General features: G+C 36.7%; 1 protein-coding gene across 6 annotated transcripts in view; it reads right to left on the bottom strand.

Moving 5' to 3' along the window:
* Positions 1-25,419, bottom strand: part of NME7 (NME/NM23 family member 7) — a 278,798-nt gene that overhangs the window by 219,613 nt on the left and 33,766 nt on the right. For all 6 annotated transcript variants that reach the window (XR_014843894.1, XM_021089441.2, XM_085022464.1 and 3 more), the window contains 2 exons: positions 4,497-4,604; positions 3,212-3,378 (listed from right to left, as the gene is read on the bottom strand). Coding sequence is in view for 5 of the 6 variants with exons in the window: in XM_021089440.2 (XP_020945099.1) it covers positions 3,212-3,378; positions 4,497-4,604 (275 nt within the window). In the remaining variant the exon portion in view is untranslated. The remainder of the gene's footprint in view (positions 1-3,211; positions 3,379-4,496; positions 4,605-25,419) is intronic.

The raw sequence follows: 25,419 nt of genomic DNA, 5'->3' as shown, positions 1-25,419 counted from the left end.
TCACTTAAATGAAATAGTACATGTTAAAAACTCTTGAATTCTGAAGAATTCTGTTTAAATCACCCAGACGGTTGCTGGATTTGTTAACCCACATGCAGTTAAGAAAGAATCAGAAGAGAAAATGGTGAAACAATTTTAAGTCAGTAAAAATATAATACTGCACATATTTTAATTAATTATATTTACAAAGCCCACATATTTAAAAGCTGTCTTTACATTCTTCTGTTCCTCCTATTATTAAATCAGTCAATTCAATAGTATTTACCAACATATTAATTAGAATTTTAACAGAAAGATAATGAGTTTTTTTAGAGTTAAACATGATAAGACTTATTCATTTCCCTTTACTTTATAATGGTGTGAATATGGCCAAGTTACTGAACTGTTCTGTAAAGTGGAATCAACATTTATTGTAGACAAATCAGAGTTAATAAATAGAAGTTATAATTGTTATAGCTATTATTATTTTATTTTGTTTGGGTCATATTATTAACCCTGTCTCCCTAATTCATTTATTTTTGCCAGTTTAAATGAAAATTTGTAGTCTTAAACTGAGATGCATATGAAAAGTGCATACCATAAGAATGGCATATAGCATGTACTCAAACAATAAAACTATACATACTTATTACTTGTAAGTAAAGGAACTGTGGTTAGTGTTTCGTTAATCCCATAGACTTTTACCAGTATATTTCATAACGATGTGATTCCTATTTATCTAACATTCCATTTTGGTTTTCCTTTTTTAGAGTTATCCTTTGGTTTTCCTTTTTTAGGAGTCATTCAACACCATGCTGATCCATCCACACCTGTGTAGTAATACCCACAATGAACATCAAGAATTATAAAGTGCTTATAAAGAAGTCTCATAAAAAATATTACTATGGGGGAGTTCCCATAATAGCTCAGCAGTTAATGAACCCGACTAGCATCCATGAGGATGCGGGTTCAATCCCTGGCCTCTCTCAGTGGGTTAAGAATCCTCTCTCAGTGGGTGAAGGTCACAGATGCGGCTCGGATCCCACATTGCTGTGGCTCTGGCATAGGCTGGCATCTACAGCTCCAACTGGACCCCTAGCTTGGGACCCCTAAGGGTCCGATTGGACCCCTAGGGTGTGGCCCTAAAAGAAAATAAAAAATAAAAAATAAAAAAAATATTACTATGGCAGAACTCAGATATTAGGTAATCTGCTAGTTATTTCAGTAGCAAACCTCAAAAAATAGTTTGACAGGTTTTTTCCTATAGAATTAAATAGTTTTTGGAGCTTTTTACACATGCAGCCTTAACTTCCACCAGTGATCCCTATTTTTTCATTACTGCAACAATCACTCCACAAATGCAATGAATCCAAATCAGCACAATACAATTTAATATAAACCACAGAAACCAGAGCAAAGAAAGATGAGCAAAGAATTAAAACTGCATTTCAAATGTAGTTCTTATTAGACTCACAAAGCTGCAAACTCATAAATGTACATTGGAAATTAAAATGTCATTTTAATAATAATAAAAATTGACATTCAGAAGAAAAACATGAGAAGTCTTTGTTTTCTGAATAGCCTGATTTTCAGTTACATCTCCAACTTGTTCTGTCTCTCTTCTCAATCAAAACTGAGGACAAGTCAGAAGAACAAACGTAGCTTTGACAAACGATGGAGAGAGAAGACGAGAGAGACACACAGAAGGAAGGCATCATGCTGCAGTTTCTCCACTTAACAGGAAGAGCCACAAGCAACTGGGGTGGGGAAGGGAAAAGGTAGGAGGCCACTCAGCCAGAAGCTCATCCTCCAAATACAATTTTCAACAATGTAAGTTCATTCAGTCAACAAATTTTTGTGGGGCATCCCCTGCGAATAATTTACTGTTTAAGGCATCACTACAGTGATCTCTAGGGGTGTAGTTACGATTTGAAGACAGATTGTTTCTCTGTATCATAATGTTTTTATATTTTCATAATACTCATACATCCTGTCTTCAATCGATCAATCACTATTTTTCAGACATCTATTATGTCTGTGGATAAAGCTCAAAAATAGAGAACATATATTACAATCTAGACAAAAACATCTTTGCCAACTAGATCAAAAATCTACATTTGAAAACAGGGAGGAAATGAAAAAAAAGGAAAGAGTAGGTAAGTTTCAAACTGTTATACGTTGATTCATTCAGCTAACATGGTGCTTGTAATTTGTGAGGAGATGTGCCCAGTGCCGCAGGAGACATAAAAATGAACTGAGACAGAAAGAAGGCCACCATTTTGCAAGTCCTCTCCATTCTCCTATGATTAAATCTTCCCATTCTTGATTCAGGCAGACACTGGGCTTTAATTTTGCCTCTACTCTGTGACCTTCGGTAAGTTACCTAATATCTCTAAGCCTCAACTTCTCCATCTGTAAAGTGGAGCGAATAATGATATTATTAACTTTTGTCTTAGGCTGTTGTGGGACTTAAATAAATGACTTGTGCAAATCATTTTAACACAATGCCTGACATAAAAATAGCTAACAGATATTAATGCTTATCATGTCTATTATTACTCTACCCCCACTAATCTTATACTTTTCCTCCTTCCTCTTCCTACATATTGCTACCATCCTAATTCAGACTATTTTACTATGTATATTTTAAAAATACTTTAACCACCAAGTCAGCCATGCAGAACAATGGGCTCCTCCCAGTACATAACATTTCACTGTACTTTTGTTCATTCTCATTCCTCTGACCAGCATTCCTCCAACTTGATCCATCCCTGGTAAAAATTCAGTCCATCTTTCATGATCCTGTCAAATATCCTCACAAAGTCTTTCCTATTCTTCTGCAAGAAACAGCTTTACTTTACTCTGAGTTTCTACTGAGCGTATGGTACTCACGACTACTCTTCTCAAGAGGCTAGTTATCCAATACACCAAAGACTTGGATTCTCAGTTCCCAATTAAAAGAATGATGAGGGTGTATAAAAGGTGTGCATCTTTTTCCTCTAGAAAATAATCAGTGTGCAAGATTATGGGCATCGTTTTTTACTTGAGTGAAGAACAAATCATAGAATTTGCTCCACAAAATTCTGAACATGTCATAACACTGAATTGGGTCACTGAAAAGTATCTCCACTGTAGAAACAGGATAGAAACAAGAAATTAGAATTTGGTACCAAGATATACATAATGATCTCAGAATTAAAAAAGAAAAAAGATTACATAATTGATTTCTTACTTTTCTTTCTTACTGCCCAGTTGGCGAGCTGTATATTGATCCCCATAGTCAATTAGCACCAGTTGTCGAGAAAAGACATTCACTTTGTTGCCTATAAACAAATCTTCCAAGTGAAGGTCTTCATATTTGGTCCGCTTTAAAAAGGTGCGATGATTCTTTACATCATGCTGGAACCAAAAACAACACCACAATAAAGCAAATCAATATCAATAGAAAATGTTAATCTTATTATAAACTAGAAATAGTTCTTAATTCTGCTTTATTAAACATGTTACGTTCTTTTTCGTTATTGCTACAAATACAAATCATAATTTCTGTTCTAATTTATGGGAGTTCCCTGGTGGCCTAGTCAGGACTCAGCACTTTTACCTCTGTGGCCTAGGTTCAATCCCTGGTCTGGGAAAGGAGATCCCACATCAAGTACCTGCATGCCATGGCCAAAAGGAAAACAAATTTATCCATTTCCTAGTCTAATCCAGTAATAACATAAAAAGTACACATTTAATACTTTTAAAAACCTTGAATAGAACGATTTATGTATTGCCAAACCATTGCCACAAATTGGTAGCTATGAAATCTGAAGAATTCCAAATTTCTCCTTTCTTGCCCATACAAGATCCAAATTACCAAACAGATCCACCTGCAAAAGGGGTTGTCAATGAAGGGACATAAAGTGGGACTCTTTGAGTTCAATCTTCTTCTATTTGGCTTTTCGTAGAGATAACAGTAATGAACAGCACTCAACAACGGTAACATATTTATGATCATGATCATCTTTGTCTATAGCCACTTGCTGATTATTGCTTAGTCCAAAACATGAATAATCCCACTTAAGTTTTCTAACTAAAAAAATAACTTCAGAGTTCCCAATGTGGTGCAGCAGAAACGAATCCGACTAACAACCATGAGGTTGCCGGTTTGATCACTGGCTTCGCTCAGCGGGTTAAGGATCTGGCCTTGCTGTGAGCTGTGGCATAGGTCGCAGAGGCGACTCGGATCCCATGTTGCTGAGGCTGTGGTGTAGGCCGGCAGCTGTAGCTCTGATTGGACCCCTAGCCTGGAAACCTCCATATGCCATGGGTGTGGCCCTAAAAAAAAAAGAAAAAGAAAAATAATAATTTCTATTAAAAATAAAGGTACAAAAGTATCTTCTTATATTGGAATTACAATATCAAAATAAAAAGGATGTATTTTTAAAAGTAATTACAAAAAAGGCAATCCTTTTCCTCTCCCTAGCCCACCTTCATCCTGTTACCCGCTTTTAAGTGAAGAAAGGTTCATTTACCATTTCAACAGATCCATCCCCTGGGTAAAATAAAAGCTCATAACGTCGAAATAGTGAAGCATTTGGATCATACCACTCTGCAATGAAAACGAATCTTTCACTGTGATTCTGCAAAGAGAAGAATTTTAACATGAACATATAAAATATAAGGACTCAAAGTCATACAAATTTAAAGAATCAGTAAATATTTGCAACAAATCTGTTACTACTTATTATATTGAATAATTCTTGTCATACTGAATAGAATTTCAACAATATTACCAGCTATCAAAACACTCAGAAATATTCCTTCTAATTTCTTTTTAAATATCCTTAGATATCTCAAAGATGACATATGAGCTGCTTAATACTTCATGGCCATCCAACCATCCTGAGTAAAATGACAGTTTTTTAGAACATCAACTCCTGATCTGACTGTGATAGTTCAGTCCTTCTGAAAGCAAGTTTACACATAGGCAGATGATCAATAAACTAGCATGAGAAAAAAAAATTTCTGAGAGGCTACCCCTAAATTACATGAAGTGTTAACTGACCTAACTTTAAGAATCCAGTCGTATTAGAATATTGTTGTCATTCAATTATAGTAAGTATCTTTTCTCTCCTTAGTAATTTCACATGATAGTATCTTTTACAGAAATAGAGGGAGAATGTGCTAGTCTAGATCCTCCAAGAAGCAGACAAGATGCCAAGATGGGATTAAACATGCAAGAATTTTATTCCTGTAAGAGAAATTCTGTATGGAAAGTTGCTGCAAGGGAAAATAGGGAGGGATCCAGGGGAAGCTGGCAGACCACCATACGAATCTGACCTTGAGGGAAGGAGAGAGAGAAGGAAGGCTGGGTGAAATCCTCCTGGATTGCTAGACAGTCCAAGGAAGGTTCAGTAAGACCATCGGGGAGTGCTCAAGCCAAGAGCCCTCAGAGAGTTCCTTGACTCCACAGAGGAGAAGCCTGCTTTAGTAACTCTGCTCCTCTCAGTCACCGAGTGAGCCCTGGGGGAGCATGTGCTAGGTAGAAAAGCAGCAGTAGATTTCAGAGCACAGTAGCTGAGGACCTTTGGTCATTTATGCTACCTCTAGCTGAAGATATGTGAGGTACATACAATGAAAACATAAGTCAAAGATTGGCCCTCTTCCCTCGTCTAGTGAAGGATTTCCCATCCTATGTTATTAATAATATCTTAGCCCTCAAAGATCCCTCATCACGATAAGCAAATGAAGACACAGGAAGAAAATCTAAGTGTTTTGTTGCTAATTCTGGATTTAGAATTCGATTCTCTGGTTAGGGTATATGAATGGATTCCTTTCATGTTAATAATACACTTACAAATTCTAATAGTAGTATATCTAGTTATATTTATGATATATACTCATCAGCTACAATGTAGGTAGTTTTTAAGACACTCTTTTATTTTTTTCTCATAATCATCCAAAAAGAAACATTTTTTCACTTTTTTTTATATATAATGTTTTTTGGGTTTTTTTTATTATAACTGGTTTGGGAATTTCCAAAATGACACATTTAAACAATGCTTATTAGTCAAGAGAAAATAAAAATGAGCTATACTATGACAAGCCTTTCTTCATTTACTATTTTCATTGATCCTTATAAATACAGTTATTTTATTTTTATTCTTTCAATACAGGTTTTCAAAATGTAGGTTTCACTGTGCATTTTAGTATTGTACTCCCCTTTTAATAAATTTAAATATTAGTAGTTCATTAAAATTTTACTATCTATATTAAAATTTTTTTAATGTTTCTCACATTATTCTCCATCATGTCCCATCACAAGTGACTAGATATAGTTCCCTGTGCAGGAACCCATCACTTATCCATTCTAAATATAATAGTTTGCATCTACTAACCCCAAACTCCCAGTCCATCCCACTCCCTCCCCCTTCCCCTTGGCAATCACAAGTCTGTATTCTATGTCCATGAGTTTGTTTCTCTTCTATGGAAAGATTCATTTGTGCCATATATTAGATTCCAGATATAAGTGATATGTGGTATTTGTCTTTCTGACTTACTTAGTATGAGAGTCTCTAGTTCTATCCATGTTGCTGCAGATGGCACTATTTTGCTCTTTTTTATGGAATTTGCTCAAAAATATCATTGAAATATTGCCTTCACTAAAATAAATAATATATGAGATGGATGAAATGGTGAGACATCTAAGCGAAGGTAAAAGGAGCTCCCATGGTGGCACAGTGGAAACAAATCCGACCAGGAACCATGAGGTTGCAGGTTCGATCCTTGGCCTTGCTCAGTGGGTTAAGGATCTGGCATTGCTGTGGCTCTGGTGTAGGCCAGTGACAACAGCTCCAATTAAATCCCTAGCCTGGGAACTTCCATATGCCGCGGGTGAGGTCTTAAAAAAGACAAAAGACAAAAATAATAATAATAAAAGGGCAAAGAGAGTGAAGCAAATGAAAAACCAATGAAATCTGGCACTTCCAGTTTTCCAGGCAGCTTAACCATAAAATCTGCCAATCACCCTTTAATTCTGAGGCAGACAGAAGAATTTCTCATGATTGGTTATCCAGAAAATAATATAAAGATGATAAACTGAGGAATTACTATTCTAGTTGACAATGTAGCTTATAGCAAATCAATGCTACTATCCAAGAACAACTAGAGAAGTGAGATATTTTTAAAAATCTATCTGTTTGATGACCTTGGAGAGCATTTGAAGCAGCCAGATTTGATGATCTAGATTAAGAAAGACTAGATCTCACTGAGGTTAGCATGGCATTCGTCACGTTGCTTTTACATGAGACTCAAGCTGAATGAGAGACTGAGAAGCTCAAGAAGCTGGTAGAGGAAGGCTTCCAAAAGGCAGAGAAGCCAACAGAGCTTTTGACAAAGTCATAAGGATAAGTAGACAAAAGCTATAATTTGGTCCCACCAAAGAAGCCAGCACTTTAGGGGCAAAGATCCCAGAGAAAAGGAAACAATAGCAATATGAGCTCAAACCTGTTTTTGTTCAATGGAGCATTCAGTATTCTCACAGTGCTGGGGAGAGGGGGAGAGAAAAACAAGAATTCAAACACACCAAAGAGGAGATCCTTGGAAAACTGTTTAGCCTTTCCATTGTGACTCTTGGAGTATTATACTCCAAGAGCATGGGTAAACTAAAGGTAAACTGATCCTTACAAAATTTCAAACAAGTGTTCAATTGAGTGAATTGTATTCACTCAACAGCTTCGTCCTTGATCACACCAAAGTGATACTTCCACCACTCTAGCCCTCTGCATCTCCAGAAATGGCAACACAGCTTTTCATAACCAATGTCAAGCGTTCAAAGGTAACTAAAAAGAAGACCAAGAAGACGACCAAGAGAAAAAAAACACAATAGAAATAAATCCAGGAATATTCTAGTTATCATCTGACAAAGGCTTCAGAATAACATGATAGATATAAAAAATATAAGCCAATTTAATAATTTCACCAGAGAGCCAGAATATTTATTTTTAATCATTCAGAAATTGAAGAATGAAAATTAACAACATAACATTCTATAACTAGCAACATTACCCTTCAAAAGATGAATATGAAATGAAGATATTTTCATACAAGCAAAAACAGAGAATTTATTGCCAGTGTACCTGCATTAAAAGAAATTCTAGGGGATTCCCACCATGGCTCAGTGGTAATGAACCTGACCAGTTCATAAGGATGAGGCTTTGATCCCTGTCCTTGCTCAGTGGCTTAAGGATCTGGGGCTGCCATGAGCTATGACGTAGGCCCAGCAGCTGTAGCTCCAATTTGACCCCTGGCCTGGGAACTTCCATATGCCATGAGTGCAGCCCCAAAAAGAAAAAAAATAAAGAAAAGAAAAGAAAAAAAGAAAAAGAAATTCTAAAGGGAGTTCTGAAGGAAAAAAGGAAAATGATACCAGATGATCAAAGGAATAGAAGAAAGTACTAAAAAAAAAAAAAAAAAAATGGAGATGTAAAATGTGGGTAAATCTAAATAAATAATGTAATACAAAATAATAATAATGTCTTGTGGGATACAAAACAAGTAGAATTTGAATGCAGGCCAGTAAGAATATAAAGGGTGCGAGGGAAAACGACAGTCTGAATTATGTGAAACCAAAGTATCTCCTATATCAGTTGCTCCACCTGTTCTCTAATTCCAATGAACATCAGTGAAGAGAATGTCTCTTAAGAAAACAGGCAAACAAACTAAAGATGTTCTGTTCAATTTTTCACCCTCTGTTCTATTAGAATGACTTTTCTTCATCTCTTACTTCTCAGACAAGAGAAAAACAATTCCCAAAGTGTTTAATAAATCAGTGCCATTCAAACTTTAAGAAATTAAAAACTATTAATTTTGACTATAACAACAATAATTTTTAAAGTATCTACTAAGTAGCAATTATTTCATTTCATTCTCACAACAATGTAGGGTGACAGAAATAGGGATGCTACTTCATAGACAAGGACAGCAAAGCTCAGAAAATTTGAACACTGGTCCAAGGTTAAACAGCAAAGAAAGAAGTAAGTCAGAACTCAAACTTTGGTCCCTCAAACTTTGCAAAGCTAATGTTTTGTCCTGTTAAACAGCAATGCCTATGTAAAATGATACAAAAGTCATTCAGTGAGCCTAAACTAATGATGAACTGAGTTATTTAACTATCTAAGTTAAATAATTCTATACAGGATCAAGTTTTATCATCTTTAATAATCATGTAGGAGAAAGGGAATGGATTATTACAAAATGGGATAAGGAAATCAGGTTGATCCCTGTGACATCAAACATATTTAACAAAATATCTCTCTGCAATTATATCCCAATTCAAGAATCTTAAGAAATCAAGAGTCAGTGAAGTGTGGTTTAAGATGCTAATTTTTCTTCTTTATGGCCGCACCCACAACATATGAAGGTTCTTGGGTCAGGGAGCAAATCTGAGCCAGAGATGCAGCCGAGGCTACAGTTGCAGCAATACTGGATCCTTAACCCACCATTCCACGCCAAGGATCAAACCCATCCCACCACAGAAACAATCTGGCATCCTTAACCAGCTGCGCCATGGCAGGAATTGCAAGATGCCAAAATTCTTTTATAAAGCTGATGTTATTTAGGAAATTACAGAAAGTATATATTGTATTGCCCATAAGTTGCTGCTTTGAAACCATTTTCACTGTGAGCTCTAGATATTCTAATATAATCATCACCTCTTTAAAAAAATAAAATAAAAACAATTACTTTTTATTGTAAAAGAAAAAAAGTAAATTGATACCAGAGGTCACGCTTTTGGGGAGAAGAAATAGAGTTGTATTAACTTTAAAATCCCATCAAAAACCAACAACCTGGGGTTCCTGTCGTGACGCCGTGGTTACCGGATCCGACTAGGAACCATGAGGCTGTGGGTTCGATCCCTGGCCTTGCTCAGTAGGTTAAGGATCTGGCGTTGCCATGAGCTGTGGTGTAGGTCACAGACGTGGCTTGGATCCTGCATTGCTGTGGCTCTGGTGTAGGCTGGTGGCTACAGCTCCAATTAGACCCCTAGCCTGGGAACCTCCATATGCCGCAGGAGTGACCCTAGAAAAGGCAAAAAGACAAAAAAAAAAAAAAAAAAAAAAAACCAACAACCCAATGAGGTTTGAAGGAACAGTTTGTCACACTAGAAATCAGTTAAATAAATCTCTGATAAATAACCATCACACCAAAAAGATAATAACAATGACCACAAGATTTCAAAAATGCCTAGGCTCTTGGTTCTGACCTCTTTGAGTTCTGACATACAGTTTCACAGGAGCACCCACAGGCAAAAAAAAAAAAAAATATTTCATACTCTCTCAAAAATTAGCCCATACCTGCATTTACAGCTGTAATTTACCTCGATGAATGAAATTTGCTTAAAACAACCTAAGAAAAATAATGTAACTTCTATTTACAGAAGAAACTAACTCACAAGCAAGTACTGTTTCCTCTATTAAAAAAAGGCTTATCATGCCAAGTACAGTCTGTATTCAAGGATTTAACCTTAACTTTCTTATTTACCTTTGCAGTAGAAACTCTGGTTATATCCTAGAAATAAATGATATCTAGATATGTAACAGCAGGACATCTGGACTTGGCAGAGAACAATAGTACATCTGACCATTCCATTTAGGCTGGGCTTTCAACTAGCTGTCTGACTACACACACACACACACACACACACACACACGCCTAGACCAAAGTCATCTTTGAAATTTTAAGAATTTTACTTTTCATCTAAGCCAAGCCAAATCTAACAAGAACTTGATTCTTTTTATTTTCAATGATATCAGCACTGAATATCATTTTGTTCAAACATTTCATTTTATGGATAAAGAAACTGAGGCCCAAAAAATATAAATGTTTCACATAAAGTCACAGAACTAGTTAATGACTGAGCTAAAACTGGAAACTCCACTTGCTGTGACTCAGATCTCTCCATAACAGTGGGCTTCCGGGGCCAACTCAGGAGGGAGAAACACTTGAGCTGCTCGAGCAAACACCTCCAGTTTTCTGCAACAGATCTTCTGATGAGAATGTCACTGCCTGGATGATTACAGGTACAATAAAGATTTCCATTTCTGTCATAAATACCATTATGAAGAACATTTAAAGATTACACTGTAGCAAAAAGAGAACTTTTTCCTATAGAAGCCAAATCATTTTCCTTCTCCTAAACATTTCCAATATAATTTATACATGATAAAAGTGTATCCCCCACATTCAAACACATTTTGTTTCAATTTTGTAAATAATCACTGATGTGCCATCTAACTTTTTTAATGATGTAAGCAGACATCCACATGACGGGTTCAGAACACACTGCCCCCAAAATATGACAACTTGGCGCATTAAGTATTTTAAGCTGAAAGAGTTTGAAAAAATGACAGAAGCACAAAAGTCACTTTGACCTTCACCCAACCCTTCTTCCCTGAAAGAGGTCATAAAACCCTCATGTGAGAGGTGTCCTCCCTATACCCAAAAGGCAGCATCCTTATCTTTGAAAACAGAGGGACACAGAGAAAAATCCCAACAAACAGGCTTTGCTATGTTCCCCCTAGTTTACCACACTTCCCTCCTACTCTAACTTTTTAATCATATTCCTCCACAACTTCCAGTCTTCATCAGGCCTCGCATAAAAATGCTCAAATCTGTTTCTTCAGGTCCTCATTTCCTGATGAAAGCACCCATGTCATCCCAAACTGATATTAAATAAATGTGTATGCTTGTCACCTGTTAATCTGTCTTTGGTGGTTTTTTCTTGGTTTTGGTTTTCTTTGTTTGCTTTTTAGGGTCACACTTGTGACATATGGAAGTTCCTAGGCTAGAGGTCAAATCTGAGATGCAGCTGTCAGCCACAGCTACAGCCATAGCAGCACCCAGATCTGAGCCTCATCTGTGACCTATGCTGCAGCTTGTAGCAATGCCAGATATTTTTAAAGATTTTTATTTAAGTATTTCAGCCATTTTGAGTTTATTTTGGTGCATGGTATGAGGGTGTGTTCTAGTTTCATTGCTTTGCATGCAGCTGTCCAGGTTTCCCAGCAATGCTTGCTGAATAGACTTTCTTTTTCCCATTTTATGTTCTTGCCTCCCTTGTCAAACATTAATTGACCATAGGTGTCAGGGTTTATTTCTGGGTTCTCTATTCTGTTCCATTAGTCTGTCTGTCTGTTTTGATACCAGTACCCATCAAACTCCTAGAAGAGAACATAGGCAAAACACTCTCTGACATCAACATCATGAATATTTTCTCAGGTCAGTCTCCCAAAGCAACAGAAATAAAAGCAAAAATAAACCAATGGGACCTAATCAAACTGAAAAGCTTTTGCACAGCAAAGGAAACCAAAAAGAAAACAAAAAGACAACTTACAGAATGGGAGAAAATAGCTTCAAATGATGCAACTGACAAGGGCTTAATCTCTAGAATATATAAACAACTTATACAACTCAACAGCAAAAAAAGCCAATCAACCAATGGAAAAAGGGCAAAAGACCTGAATAAACTGTTCTCTAAGGAAGATATACAGATGGCCAACAAACACATGAAACAATGCTCAACATCGCTGACTATAAGAGAAATGCAAATCAAAACTACCATGAGATACCACCTCACACCAGTCAGAATGGACATCATGAATAAATCCACAAATAACAAGTGCTGGAGGGGCTGTGGAGAAAAGGGAACCCTCCTGCACTGTTGGTGGGAATGTCAACTGGTACAGCCACTATGGAGAACAGTTTGGAGATACCTTAGAAAGCTATACATAGAACTTCCATATGACCCCACAATCCCACTCTTGGGCATCTATCCAGACAAAACTCTACTTAAAAGAGACACATGCACCCGCATGTTCATTGCAGCACTATTCACAATAGCCAGGACATAGAAACAACCCAAATGTCCATCAACAGATGATTGGATTCAGAAGAGGTGGTATATATACACAATGGAATACTACTCAGCCATAAAAAAGAATGACATAATGCCATTTGCAGCAACATGGACGGAACTAGAGACTCTCATACTGAGTGAAATGAGTCAGAAAGACAAAGACAAATACCATATGATATCACTTATAACTGGAATCTAATATCCAGCACAAATGAACATCTCCACAGAGAAGAAAATCATGGATTTGGAGAATAGAGTTGTGGCTGCCTGGGGGGAGAGGGAGGGAGTGGGAGGGATCAGGAGTTTGGGCTTATCAGACACAACCTAGAATAGATTTACAAGGAGATCCTGCTGAGTAGCATTGAGAACTATGTCTAGATACTCATATTGCAACAGAACAAAGGGTGGCGGAAAAATGTATACATGTAAGAATAACTTGACCCCCCCCAAAAAATAAAATAAAAAATAATAAAAAAAAATTTTATTTTCCATTATAGTTGATTTACAGTGTTCTGTCAATGTCTACTGTACAGCAAGAATATATATATATATATATATTCTTTTTCTCACATTATCCTCCATCATATTCTATCACAAGTGCCTAGATATAGTTCCTTGTGCTATACAGCAGGAACTCATTGCTTATCCACTCTAGGATAAGTTTGCATCTATTAACCCCCAAACTCCCAGTCTATCCCACTCCCTCCCCCTCTCCCTCCACCTTGGCAACCACAAGTCTCTCCTCCAAGTCCCTGAGGTTTTTTTCTGTGGAAAGGTTCATTTGTGCCATATATTAGATTCCAGATAAGTGATATCCTATGGCAAGAGATTGAAGCCACATCCTCATGGATACCAGTCAGGTTCTTAGCCCGCTGAGCCACAAGAGGAACACCCTGTCATTGTCAGTTTAAACTTCAGACCCAGCTGGGGACCCTAAGGGGACCAAGAAAAACTTCTTCCTTTCCTATTCACACTATAGTTATAAAGCTAAGAAAAGAGACAAAGAAATGGAAGAGAAGCTTTCATAAGCTGTAATTGGGGTGCGGGGAGGGCTGGGTGGGGAGATAGAGGCACAAAAATAAAGCAGCAAAAAGCACAGTGATTCTACAAGACGGCAAATAGTAAGACAATGCCAACGATTATGCAAATAATAACCACACCTGATGCAGAGTGGGGAACTAATCAGGGTATTATTAATCCTAAATAAAAAGTGGTTCTGTCCCTGTCACTAAAGATCAGCATACAGGAAGCTGAGGAGCATTCATTTTCACGGCCAAGGATATTCCATTTAAAATCCTAGTACCGGTAGGGGTCAGGGCTCGGGAAGGACATGCCAGTGATAGTGACTCCAGAGCTACACTGCACACACTCATTTTTCTCATGGTATGTGAGGGGGCAGGGGGATTGGAATGGGTACATTTCAATTAACACCTCTCTGCCCTGTTCGGTGCTTGTATTATTATTATTTCTGTTTTTGCTTAATGTCATGAGGAGTTAAATTGTTATCTAATTTATAGTTTGCTTTATTGTTTAATTTCAAATTATATTGAAAAACTGAAGCTGGGGGGGGGTTCTCTTTAATTTGATAGGGACTAATTAGATACCCAATAAAGATATTACTTGTCAGTTAGACCCTCCTTCATATCATATAATTATCTAGAACCTTTGGAGTTTTCTACCAAATATTGTATAAAATCAGATTGTGAAGACAAAAAATAAAACAAAGAGTAAAACATGAATATTAAGCATCCTGTATTTTTTCACCTTTATGTAGTTATTGTTTGTATTTTCCAAATTTACTACTTGTATATAAAATCATAAAAATCACAAAAAGAGCCCTTTACAAATCAGTGTAAACAATGATGTACAGATACATGATACAAAAACAATGGGACAATTAACACTAAAAGTTTAAGATTTTTCTTCTATTTCTCTGTATTCTCTATATAAATAAATTTCCACATAAAAACACTATCTTCATTCTAAAGTATTTTACATAGTAGAACTTTTGGTGAGCAGACAATTAGATATAGTACATTTTATATGAAATATACCCCTCTCCTCCCCATATAAAACAGAAAGATAGAATGGAGTTGGGGGCGGGATACTTTGAAGCAAAATGCATTCATAAGTAGCACTGGAATACAGAGAAAGTAACAGGACAAATTCCAACACAAAAACAGAGAGGAGAATATCCTTTCGCATTATGCAGAAAGAGGTAAATTTACTAAGAACAAATCTAAAATCAGGGTTTCATGGCTTCAGAACTAAGAAACAGGAAAATCATTCTTTTAAAAGAAAAGGCTATTAGTTTTATACAGCCTCTTTCTATAAAGCATAGTTGTATGTGGGAGTGTCTATTTATTATATTAAAATTCGGGTTTGACTTTCAGTTAATGTAAACATTAGCCAAAATAAAAACAGGTGGTGTATTTGGAGCCTAGTCCTGGAGTTAACCTATCTACAGCTAACTAGCTCCTAACTTTTGTATGCTCAGTCTCCTCATTTGGAGAATGAGAAAAATCATACATACTACAAAATGTAAAAATTAATGTGAGCACATTTGTGAAAGGGTCTGTAGAAAACTGGAATGGACTCTGCTGGGGACATGGCTCGGATTGTCGGTGTCAAAAAATGAGACCCATGAACATGGGGAGATCTTGACAAGGCTCTTTATTTCTGCAAAAAGGCACAGATGCTCAAAAAGCGTGCGCAAAGAAGAAAAGACCCTCCCTATTTATCCCTAACGCAGGGGATGTACCTGTCCCCTTCCCATTGGTCAGGCCAGGGCACACATTCTTCTTGGTTGGCTAATTTGAAACAAACTGTTACTGGGAGAAGAGGGAAAGAGGAGGGGGGGTCACAGGAAGGCGTTTTGGCCGAAACCAGAGCAAAACGGAGTAACCAAGATGACCTTTGATAGAAAAGCCATTATGTTACTTCCCACAGTCTCCACTTACAAACAAAAGGCATTGGCAAATGTTCAATAGTAAATAAAACAGCGAATTTCTAACATGTCAATAAATCGAATGATTAATGATCAGAAACAAATTAGCAAAATTAGAGATCAGAATTTCAGAGTGAAACGATCACTCTCTGATCTCAGAGCATCTCTAACATCTTCAATTGTTATAAGATTTAAAATTAGAGCTTAGATTTTATGAGAAACTGGCACAGCATTCTTCAAGAGAGCATTCACTGGAAGGGCTGCACGATAATATACATGTTCTCATGTCTGCAGTTTAAACAGTGTGTTTCAATATTCTGTGAAGTAAAAACGCTTATAGCAGTCAAAGCAACTTGCTTCAACCAATTTATATCTTTATATACAAACTTATCATTGTTTCAGTATAGGCCTCACTGCTTACATGCTAAAAAGGATAAGGCAACACCATCACAGCTTTATACATCATCTTATTCCCATCCACCAATTCTTGTATTCAACATACTGAGCATTTACCACGTTCCAGGTACCATGCTAGGTACTTGGATATGTCAAGACATGACAATGGTGCTTAGAAACAAACATTGCCCTTGCCTTCATAGACCTTATAATCTAGCACAGAGAAGAGCCAATCAAACATTCACACAAATATATCTTTTGAAGAAAAAAAAAAAAAAAGGAAATTCTTGTATTGTGATACCCTATTTATTTCTAAGAACTTAGAACTACTGGCTCTGAATTCACTTTTCTACTACATCACAACTGGCTCAGTTAAGTAGGTCATTTAATTTTTCTCTCATCTTACTCAAAACCCATTTTACACTGTTTATATAACTAGTCATCAGAATGTGCTGTAAAGCACCCTACAATTTTTATTTTAATTTCCTTTTGATGGTATGCATTTTTAAATGTTGAAAAAACTTAGATTATTTTTCTAAACTTATTTTGTAACAACTTCTAAAAAAGGAAAATGTCATTTTAAAAATGTAGCATGTGAAAATTGCTGTATATTCCAATGACATTCTGGTATGACTCATCACCCAGTGCAGTCACTTATTTTAAATAGTAGGATTATACCATGCACATGCTGATTAGATAGGTAAGTTCATTCCATTCGTTTTGAAAACATTTTTCCTCCTTTCAAGTACTTTACAGAAATAGGTAATAACCAATGTTCTTTTGAAAAACAGATAAAATAAATACACTGATTATAAATATGATAGTAACTTACAGATAATGCAGAAGAAAGGACAGGATTAACACAGATGAGCTACATCAATGAATTTGGTCATGTTCCAGGATACTAAAATTAATACACAGAAATCAATTGCATTTATATACACTAACAATGAAAGATCAGAAAGAAAAATTAGAGAAACCACCCCATTTACCATCACATCAAAAAGAATAAAATACAGGAATAAACCTATCTAAAGAGACAAAAGACCTGAACTCAGAAACTATAAGATGCTAATGAAGGAAATCAAATATGACACAAACAGATAGAAAGATATACCATGATCTTGGATTGTAAGAATCAATATTGTCAAAACGACTATACTGCCCAAGGCAATCTACAGATTCAATGCAATCCGTATCAAATTACATGACATTCTTTACAGAACTAGAACAAAATATTTTAAGATTAGTATGGAAACACAAAATCCCTAAATAGTCAAAGCAATATTGAAAAAGAAAAATGGAACTGGAGGAATCAGGCTTCCTGGTGTCAGACTATACTGTAAAGCTACAGTCATCAAAGCAGTATGGTACTGGCACAAAAACGGAAATACAGATCAATGGAACAGAATAAAAGCCCAGAAATAAACTCAAGCACTTATGGTCAACTAATTTATGACAAAGGAGGCAAGAACATACAGTGGAGGAAAGACAATCTCTTCAATAAGTAGTTTTGGAAAAACCGGACAGCTTCACGTAAAAAACTGAAACTAGAATATTCTTTAACCCCATAGATGAAAATAAATTCAAAATGGATTAAAGACCTAAATGTTAAGGCCAGATACTATAAAACTCCTAGAGGAAAACATAAGCAGAATGCTCTTTGACAGAAATCACAGCAATATCTTGTTTGATGCACCTCCTATAATAAGGTCAATAACAACAAAAATAAACCAATGGGACCTAATTAAACTCAAAAGCTTTTGCACAGGAAAGGAAACAAATTAAAAAAATAAAAAGACAACTCACAAAATGGGAGAAAATCTTTGCAAATGATGCAACCGGTAAGGACCTAATCTCTGAAATGTATAAACTCATACAACCCAACAACAAAAAAACAAACCACCCAAAGGAAAAATGGACAAAGACCAAAATAGACTTTTCTCCAAAGAAGACATAGAAATGCTCAACATCACTAATTATTAGAGAAATACAAATCAAAACTACAATGAGGTAATACCTCACACTGGTGAGAATGGCCATCATTAACAAGTCAACAAAATAACAAATGCTTGAGAGAGTTCAGAGAAAAGGGAACCCTCCTTCCCTGATGGTGGGAGTGTAAATTGGTACAATAACTCTGGAGCAACAGTATGAAAATTTCTCAGAAAAGTGAATACAGAACTACCATAAGATCCAGCAATCCTACTCCTGGGCATATATCTGGAAAAAAAAATACAAATCAAAATATACAGGTAGCACTTTGCAAATTGCAGTGCTATTCACAATAGCTAACACATGGAAACAACCTAAATATCCATCAAAAGATGAATGGATTAAGATGTGATACATACATACAATGAATACTACTCAGCCATAAAAAAGAACAAAATAATACCAAATGCAGCAATTTAGACATACCTAGAGATTCTCATACTAAGTGAAGTAAGTCAGAAAGAGAAAGACAAATACCATATGATATCACTTATATATGGAATCTAAAATATGGCCCAAATGCTCCTATCTACAAAACAGAAACAGACTCACTGACATGGAGAACAGATTTGTGGTTGCCAAGAGGAGGGAGAGGAGTGGGATGGATGGGAAGTTTGGGGTTGGTAGATGCAAACTATTACATTTGGAATGAATAAGCAACGGCATCCTACTATACAGCACAGGGAACTATGTCCAGTTTCTTGGGGTATAACATGGTGGAAGATAGTATGAGCAAAAAAAAGAATGTATATATATATATGTACAACTAAGTCACTATGCTATACAGCAGAAATTGGCACAACACTGTAAATCAACTATACCCTAGCAAAAATAAAATTTAAAAAAAATACAGATGAGCTAGACACATCCTGGTCTTTATTACCTGAAGGTGTTCTACCACTAAATTCAGTGACTCAAGCATTTTCACTGCCCATATCCCCCTGTCCTCACAGCTGATTTGTTCAATTTCTCCCTCTTTTACACCATCAGGCTTTCCAGTACAACAGCCCTTTCACAAGTTTCCAACCCACAAGCTTCTCTGTCCTTCACTTCCTTCCAGATCTATCTCAGATTCTGTGATTTGTCATTTCAGTAACACTCTTACAACTCTATTCATTGCAACATTTGGCCAAAATGCAATCTTAGGATAAGTTAATCATTTTGCTTTCTCTGTGCTTGCAGGTGAGTTTATAGTTTTGCATTTTACATTTAAGTCTGTGATCCATTTTACATTAACTTTTGTGAAGGGTATAAATTTTGTGTCTAGTAATTCATTTAGAGAGAGAGAGAGCACACCTTCCTAAAAATTAGTCTTAATCAATGGTAAAATAAACATTTTTTACATTGCAACAAACATTTATATATTATTGAGTAGAGTGTAAAATTCACATAATTTACAAGATTAAAATAGGTGGTTTCAAGGAAATTCCAACCAATACTGGAATTCCAGGTGAAGCGATATTTGAAGGGCAACCAAGCCTTTGGAGAATCGAATCACACCATACCTCTCTCAGTCACTGCTTAAAGGAAGGCCTAGCCCTACTGGGATCATGTGAAACTACAATCTTTTCCATGCATATGTGCTTAAAAAAAATCCTTTAATTCAAGAGTAAGTTTATTAAGCTTGAGCTACCAAGTATAACTGTACCCTGGCTTCATGCACTTCAATGTTATTGATCACAAAGAGCCATTCCAGAAATACTGCCACTTGCAACAATATGGCTGGATCTAGAGAATTGCCATACTAAGTGAAAAATCAGGCAAAGAAAAGACAAATATTATATGACATCACATGTGGAATCTAAAAAATAATACAAATGAATCTATTTATAAAACAGAAACAGACTCACAGACACAGAAAACAAACTTAGGGTTACCAAACAGGAGAGGGTTAGGCAAGGATAAATCAGTAGTTTGGGGTTAACAGATACACACTACTATATATAAAATAGATAAAACAACAAGTATTTACTGTATAACACAGGGAATAATATTCAACATCTTGAAATAACCTATGATGGAAAATAATCTGAAAAACACATATATATTCATTGCTGTACACCTGAAACTAATACAGTATTGTAAATCTATAATTTTTTTAAAAAGTGAGGCATTCTATTTCTGATGATACAATAACATTCAACAAACACCCACTGGACCTGGCCATTACCAGTATTGCTGAGGGCAATGCATGTGCCAAATTGAGTTTGCTGCTGCTGCTACTGCTGCTACAATTTGCTGGTAGCCTACAGCAAGTAACATGGCTCTGAACCGTGTTGTTTGAAAAGAAAATTTAGGAAGCTGTAAAGAATTTTCTTTTGGGGAATTCCCATTGTGGCGCAGTGGAAATGAATCCAACTAGGACCCACGAGGAGGCAGGTTTGATCCCTGGCCTCCCCCAGTGGGTCAGGGACCCAGTGTTGCCATGAGCTATAGTGTAGGTCACAGATACAGCTCAGATCCTGCATTGCTCTGGCTCTGACAAAGGCTGGCAACTATAGCTCTGATTTGACGCCTAGCCTGGGAATGGAGCCTCAGTTTCTCCACCTGACCTGTAAAATGGGAATAATAATGAGACAGAATAGTAACTCAGGTAGTCAGCGTAGGAGCATGGGCTTTGAGGCATTCTTTGATATCGCCACTGATTAACATTTCGACTTAAAGGCTCCAGGGAGTAACATCCCCACAGGCCTTGTTTACTATAGGGAGTGAACCTACACACAGGTGGACATTAATCCCTAATCCCCTGTGACTCAGTTTACAGGAAGGACAAAGAAATTATGAGACTTACAGGACATTTCCACCCTAGGACCCTACTGGACAAGGACTGATATGGGTAAATGAATAAGGCCAATGGGAGACAACATCTCTCTGGTCCCCACGTTGGTAACACCCCCCCCACAAATTTAAGGAATAAAAACCCCTATAGGACAATAGAGAAAGGGGGGGCTCTTCTCCCCCCTCCCAGTAACCCTGGGAACTATCTGCATTCCTTCAATAAAAACTTTGCTTCCATGTCTTGGCTATTGCAAATAGTGCTTCAATGAACATCGGAGTACATGTGTCTTTGCAAGTCATGCTTTTCTCTGGATAGATGCCCAGGAGTGGGATTGCTGGATCAAATGGTAATTTCTATTTTTAGTTTTCTAAGGAATCTCCATACTGTTTTCCACAGTGGTTGCACAAATTTACAATCCCACCAACAGTGTAATAGGGTTCCTTTTCCTCTACACCCTCTCCAGCACTTCTTGTTTGTACAATTTTTGATGATGGCCATTCTGGCTGGTGTAAGGTGTCAGTGTGGGGAGCCAAAAAGATACAAGGAGCTGAGGAAAGGAGCTTGCCTGAACGGTACAACTCTGAGGGCAGGCTCCTAATCAGGAAAAGGGGCCTGTCTGAATGGTACAATTCTGAGGGCATGTTCCTAAACAAGGGGATACCTGCCTGTATGGCACAATTCTGAGGACAGGCCCTAGAAGAAAATAAGGCTCGCCCGCTAACTTTGGTGGGGAACTGAATTTTCCGGGAAATAATTTCCATTTTGCGTTGCTGAGTGAGGATTGTTCCACGGATGACTTCGTTTTTTCTGTTATTCACTTGTTGTTCAGTTCTTCCTCAGTCTTTCCTGATTATTTGTTTATTATCCTTATTTCCCATTCTTATTTTCCTGTGGTGATTTGTGATTTAACAGAAATACAACAATAATATAATAAAAATTTCATCCTAAAGGACTTTCCCCTATTCAAATTCAACTTAATTAAAAACATAATGTTTATCTACTAACTAATTATACAGTAAACTTTAGAGTTAGGATTTTAATGAGGTTTATAGAAGTTAGACATATATTATTCATGATCAAAAGAAACCTCGCTGTGAGTTTTGTCCTTGATTTTAAAAGCTTCTAAGCAGTAGCTAATTAAGTTTATTTATATTTTCTCACACTGTCTCCCTGACATTGACACTTTAAAGATAGGCACTAGTCCGAAGGCAAGATTTGTTGTGTCTGTGGCCTCTTCAGCTTGTAAAAATTGGCTGGCCATGAGATGGTTTGTGCTGGGTCTCCGATTTCCCACATGATGCGTTTGTGCCTGTTTGTCCTTGATTGTACTCGCTAAATTTAGTTAAGTTAAAGATTAAAAAAAAAAAACAAAACAAAAAACATGATGTAAGGCTGCTGTACCATGTGATTAAAAAACAAAATCTAAAAGTTAACCAATGTACTTTTAACACTACGATGTAATCTGTAGTTAGAAACTGTCTATATAATCAACCACTTATACCAATAAAATTTGAGCAGTCTAGTGCCCTGAAAGAAGGGACAAAGAGGCTGTCTCCATATGCAATCGCCAACGCCATCCCTCCCTAACAGGTTGTACACTCCCTGGCTGCTGGAGCTGGACTCTGGCACCTCAGAGTGGTTTTGATTTGCATCACTCTAATAATGAGTGATGTTGAACATCTTTTCATGTGTTTTTTGGCCATCTGTACGTCTTCTTTGGAGAAGTGTCTGCTTAGACCTTCCGCCCATTTTTTGATGGGGTTGTTATTTTGGTATGGAGCTACAGAAGGTGTTTATAAATTTTGGAGATTAATCCCATGTCAGTTGATTCACTTGCAAAGATTTTCTCCCATTCTGTGGGTTGTCTTTTCATTTTGTTTAGGGTTTCCTTTGCTGTGCAGAAACTTGTAAGTTTAATTAAGGCCCATTTGTTTATTTTTGTTTTTACTGTCATTACTCTAAGAGGTGGATCTGAGAAGATGCTGCTGTCGTTTATGTCAGAGAGTGTTTGGCCCATGTTTTCCTCTAAGAGTTTTATAGTATCTGGTCTTATATCTAGGTCTTTAATCCATTTGGAGTTTATTTTTGTGTATGGTGTTAGGGAGTGTTCTAATTTCCTTCTTTTCCATGTGGCTGTCCAGTTTTCCCAGCATCACTTATTGAACAAGCTGTCTGTCTTTTCTCCATTGTATATTCTTGCATCTTTTGTCATAGATTAGTTGGCTGTAGGTGTGTAGGTTTAATTCTGGGCTTTCTATCCTGTTCCAAAGATGTCTGTCTTTGTGCCAGTACCATATGGTTTTGATGATTGTTGCTTTGTAGTATAGTCTGAGGTCCAGGAGCCTGATTCCTCCAGCTCCATTTTTCTTTTTCAGTATGTCTTTTGGCTATTGGACAAGCACTGATATGAGTAACTGAAAAAGGCCAATGGGAGAAGACCACGTCTCTCTGGACCCAACGTTGGTACCCCCCCCCACAACTTTAAGGAATAAAAAACCCACAGGACAATAGAGAAAGGGGGGCTCTTCTCACCCTTCCCAGTAACCCTGGGAGCTATCTGCATTCCTTCAATAAAAACTTTGCTTGCTTGCTGCCTGTGTGTTCATGGAGTTCATTCTTTGACTGCTGTGAACAAGAACCCGGATTCTGGTACCATCGTTCCAGCATCAACAATAGTGCTTTCCTCATAGGAGAGTTGTGGAGATTAAATGACTTAGTGTATGGAAGCACTTAGGACTTCTGATGCCTAAGTCTAATAGCAGTGATGGTGGCTTGCAGAGCTGCCCTGACTTTACAGCTGCACTACACACACTCATCTCCCTCACCGGCCTTTTTCTGACACACAAAAAGAACATATTTTGTTTAGTGATACTGCAGCCTACGCTGCAGAAAATCTTAGTAAATGTTCTTTAAAGGTCTTTGAAGAAAAAATCAGTATGAAGGAAAAAAGAATTTGTGGAAAATGGAAAAATACAAACGGGACTAAAATTACATTTATTATGAAAAGAACAGCTACTGAGCATACATAGTTGCTTCTGCAAGAAGTAATTTTTTATAAAGGACGTGTAGTAAATCAGAGTCAGTACAGATTCTCGGCTTTTAGGCAGCTAAGACAAAGTTACAGGTCTTTTTTTAACCAATAAAAAAACTGACTAAAAATTTTCTTTTTCTTTTTGCTTTTTTAGGGCTGCACTCACAGCATATGGAAGTTCACAAGCTAGGGGTCAAATCAGATCTATAGCTGCCAGCCACAGGCTCAGCCACAGCAATGTGGGATCCAAGCCGTGTCTATGACCTATACCACAGCTCACAGCAACACCTGATCCTTAAAGCACTGTGCCAGGCAAGGGATTGAACCCACATCCTCATGGATACTAATTGGATTCATTCCCGCTGAGCCACAATGGGAACTCACAACTTTCTTTTTAAAATTTATGACAACGACTGTTACATGTTAATCATTAGTATTATAATTCAAACTTCTCAAAGAAAAGGCACCATCGGAAGAAAAAAATCATGAATACATGAATCATGAAATTACTGTTGCAAATATGAAAACTTAAACCATGTGCCTTATTTTGGCACAGAAACACATGGACATCATGGAAAATAATTTTCAAGGATGTCATGGAAAATAGTAACATTCTACAGCTAATATAATATTTAAAGCCATGTTGGACATTTTACTTACTAGCAAACTATATATTCAAAAGACTAGGTATCATATCTTACCATTTATTCTAAGATGCAAAATGAATTGTTACTAGTATCCATGATCGAGAAGAAATCTAAGGAGCTATGTGAATGTTTATGAAATAGGAATAAAATCTGAAGAATTTGCCTCCAATTCCACAAAGCAAAGCAGAAATGTTCTATACTTTATTTAAAAGGGAGAAATATGTACTGATGAGAAAGCATGTCAGCCCAAGGGTTCTCTGGTACACAAAATAAAGCACAGAAAATTATTTTCAAATCAGTTATCTAAATGTGCACTTAATGGCTCAACAGTGAAGTAAAATGTCAACTTTTCAAGTAATTTTTTATTCCAGATTGAAATAAGCCTGGGGGAAACACAGGAAAAAAACCTGAAAATCATACTCATTATCTAATCCCACATCAATTATAAATTCAGAAGAAACAAAATAAAATATTAATATGGATGGAAGTGTACTCCCTGCCCCATATATAAGCACTTGGGGTAAAGGATGAGTTCGTGGGTGTATGTGCATTTGTGCACATGTTAGATGAAAATGAATATTTCTGAATAATACATGATAACAGTATAAAATTATCTTTATTGTGTTTTACAAATAAATTACAAGGTTTTTGAAGAGGCTGCTGTGATTATAAACTGCTCCATTGTAATGGAGCCCTGTCAGGAGACAAGTTTCTACAATCTTTTCTTAGCCTCTTTGCTTCTAT

The sequence above is a fragment of the Sus scrofa genome, chromosome 4 (assembly GCF_054392235.1).
Source record: "Sus scrofa isolate SSC_HxYL_T2T_F1_AM1 chromosome 4, Sscrofa_HxYL_maternal_Yorkshire_Landrace_v2.0, whole genome shotgun sequence".
Taxonomy (NCBI): Eukaryota; Metazoa; Chordata; class Mammalia; order Artiodactyla; family Suidae; genus Sus; species Sus scrofa.
Note: the sequence above shows the minus strand (reverse complement) of the source record. Positions and strands in the feature narration are given on the sequence as shown.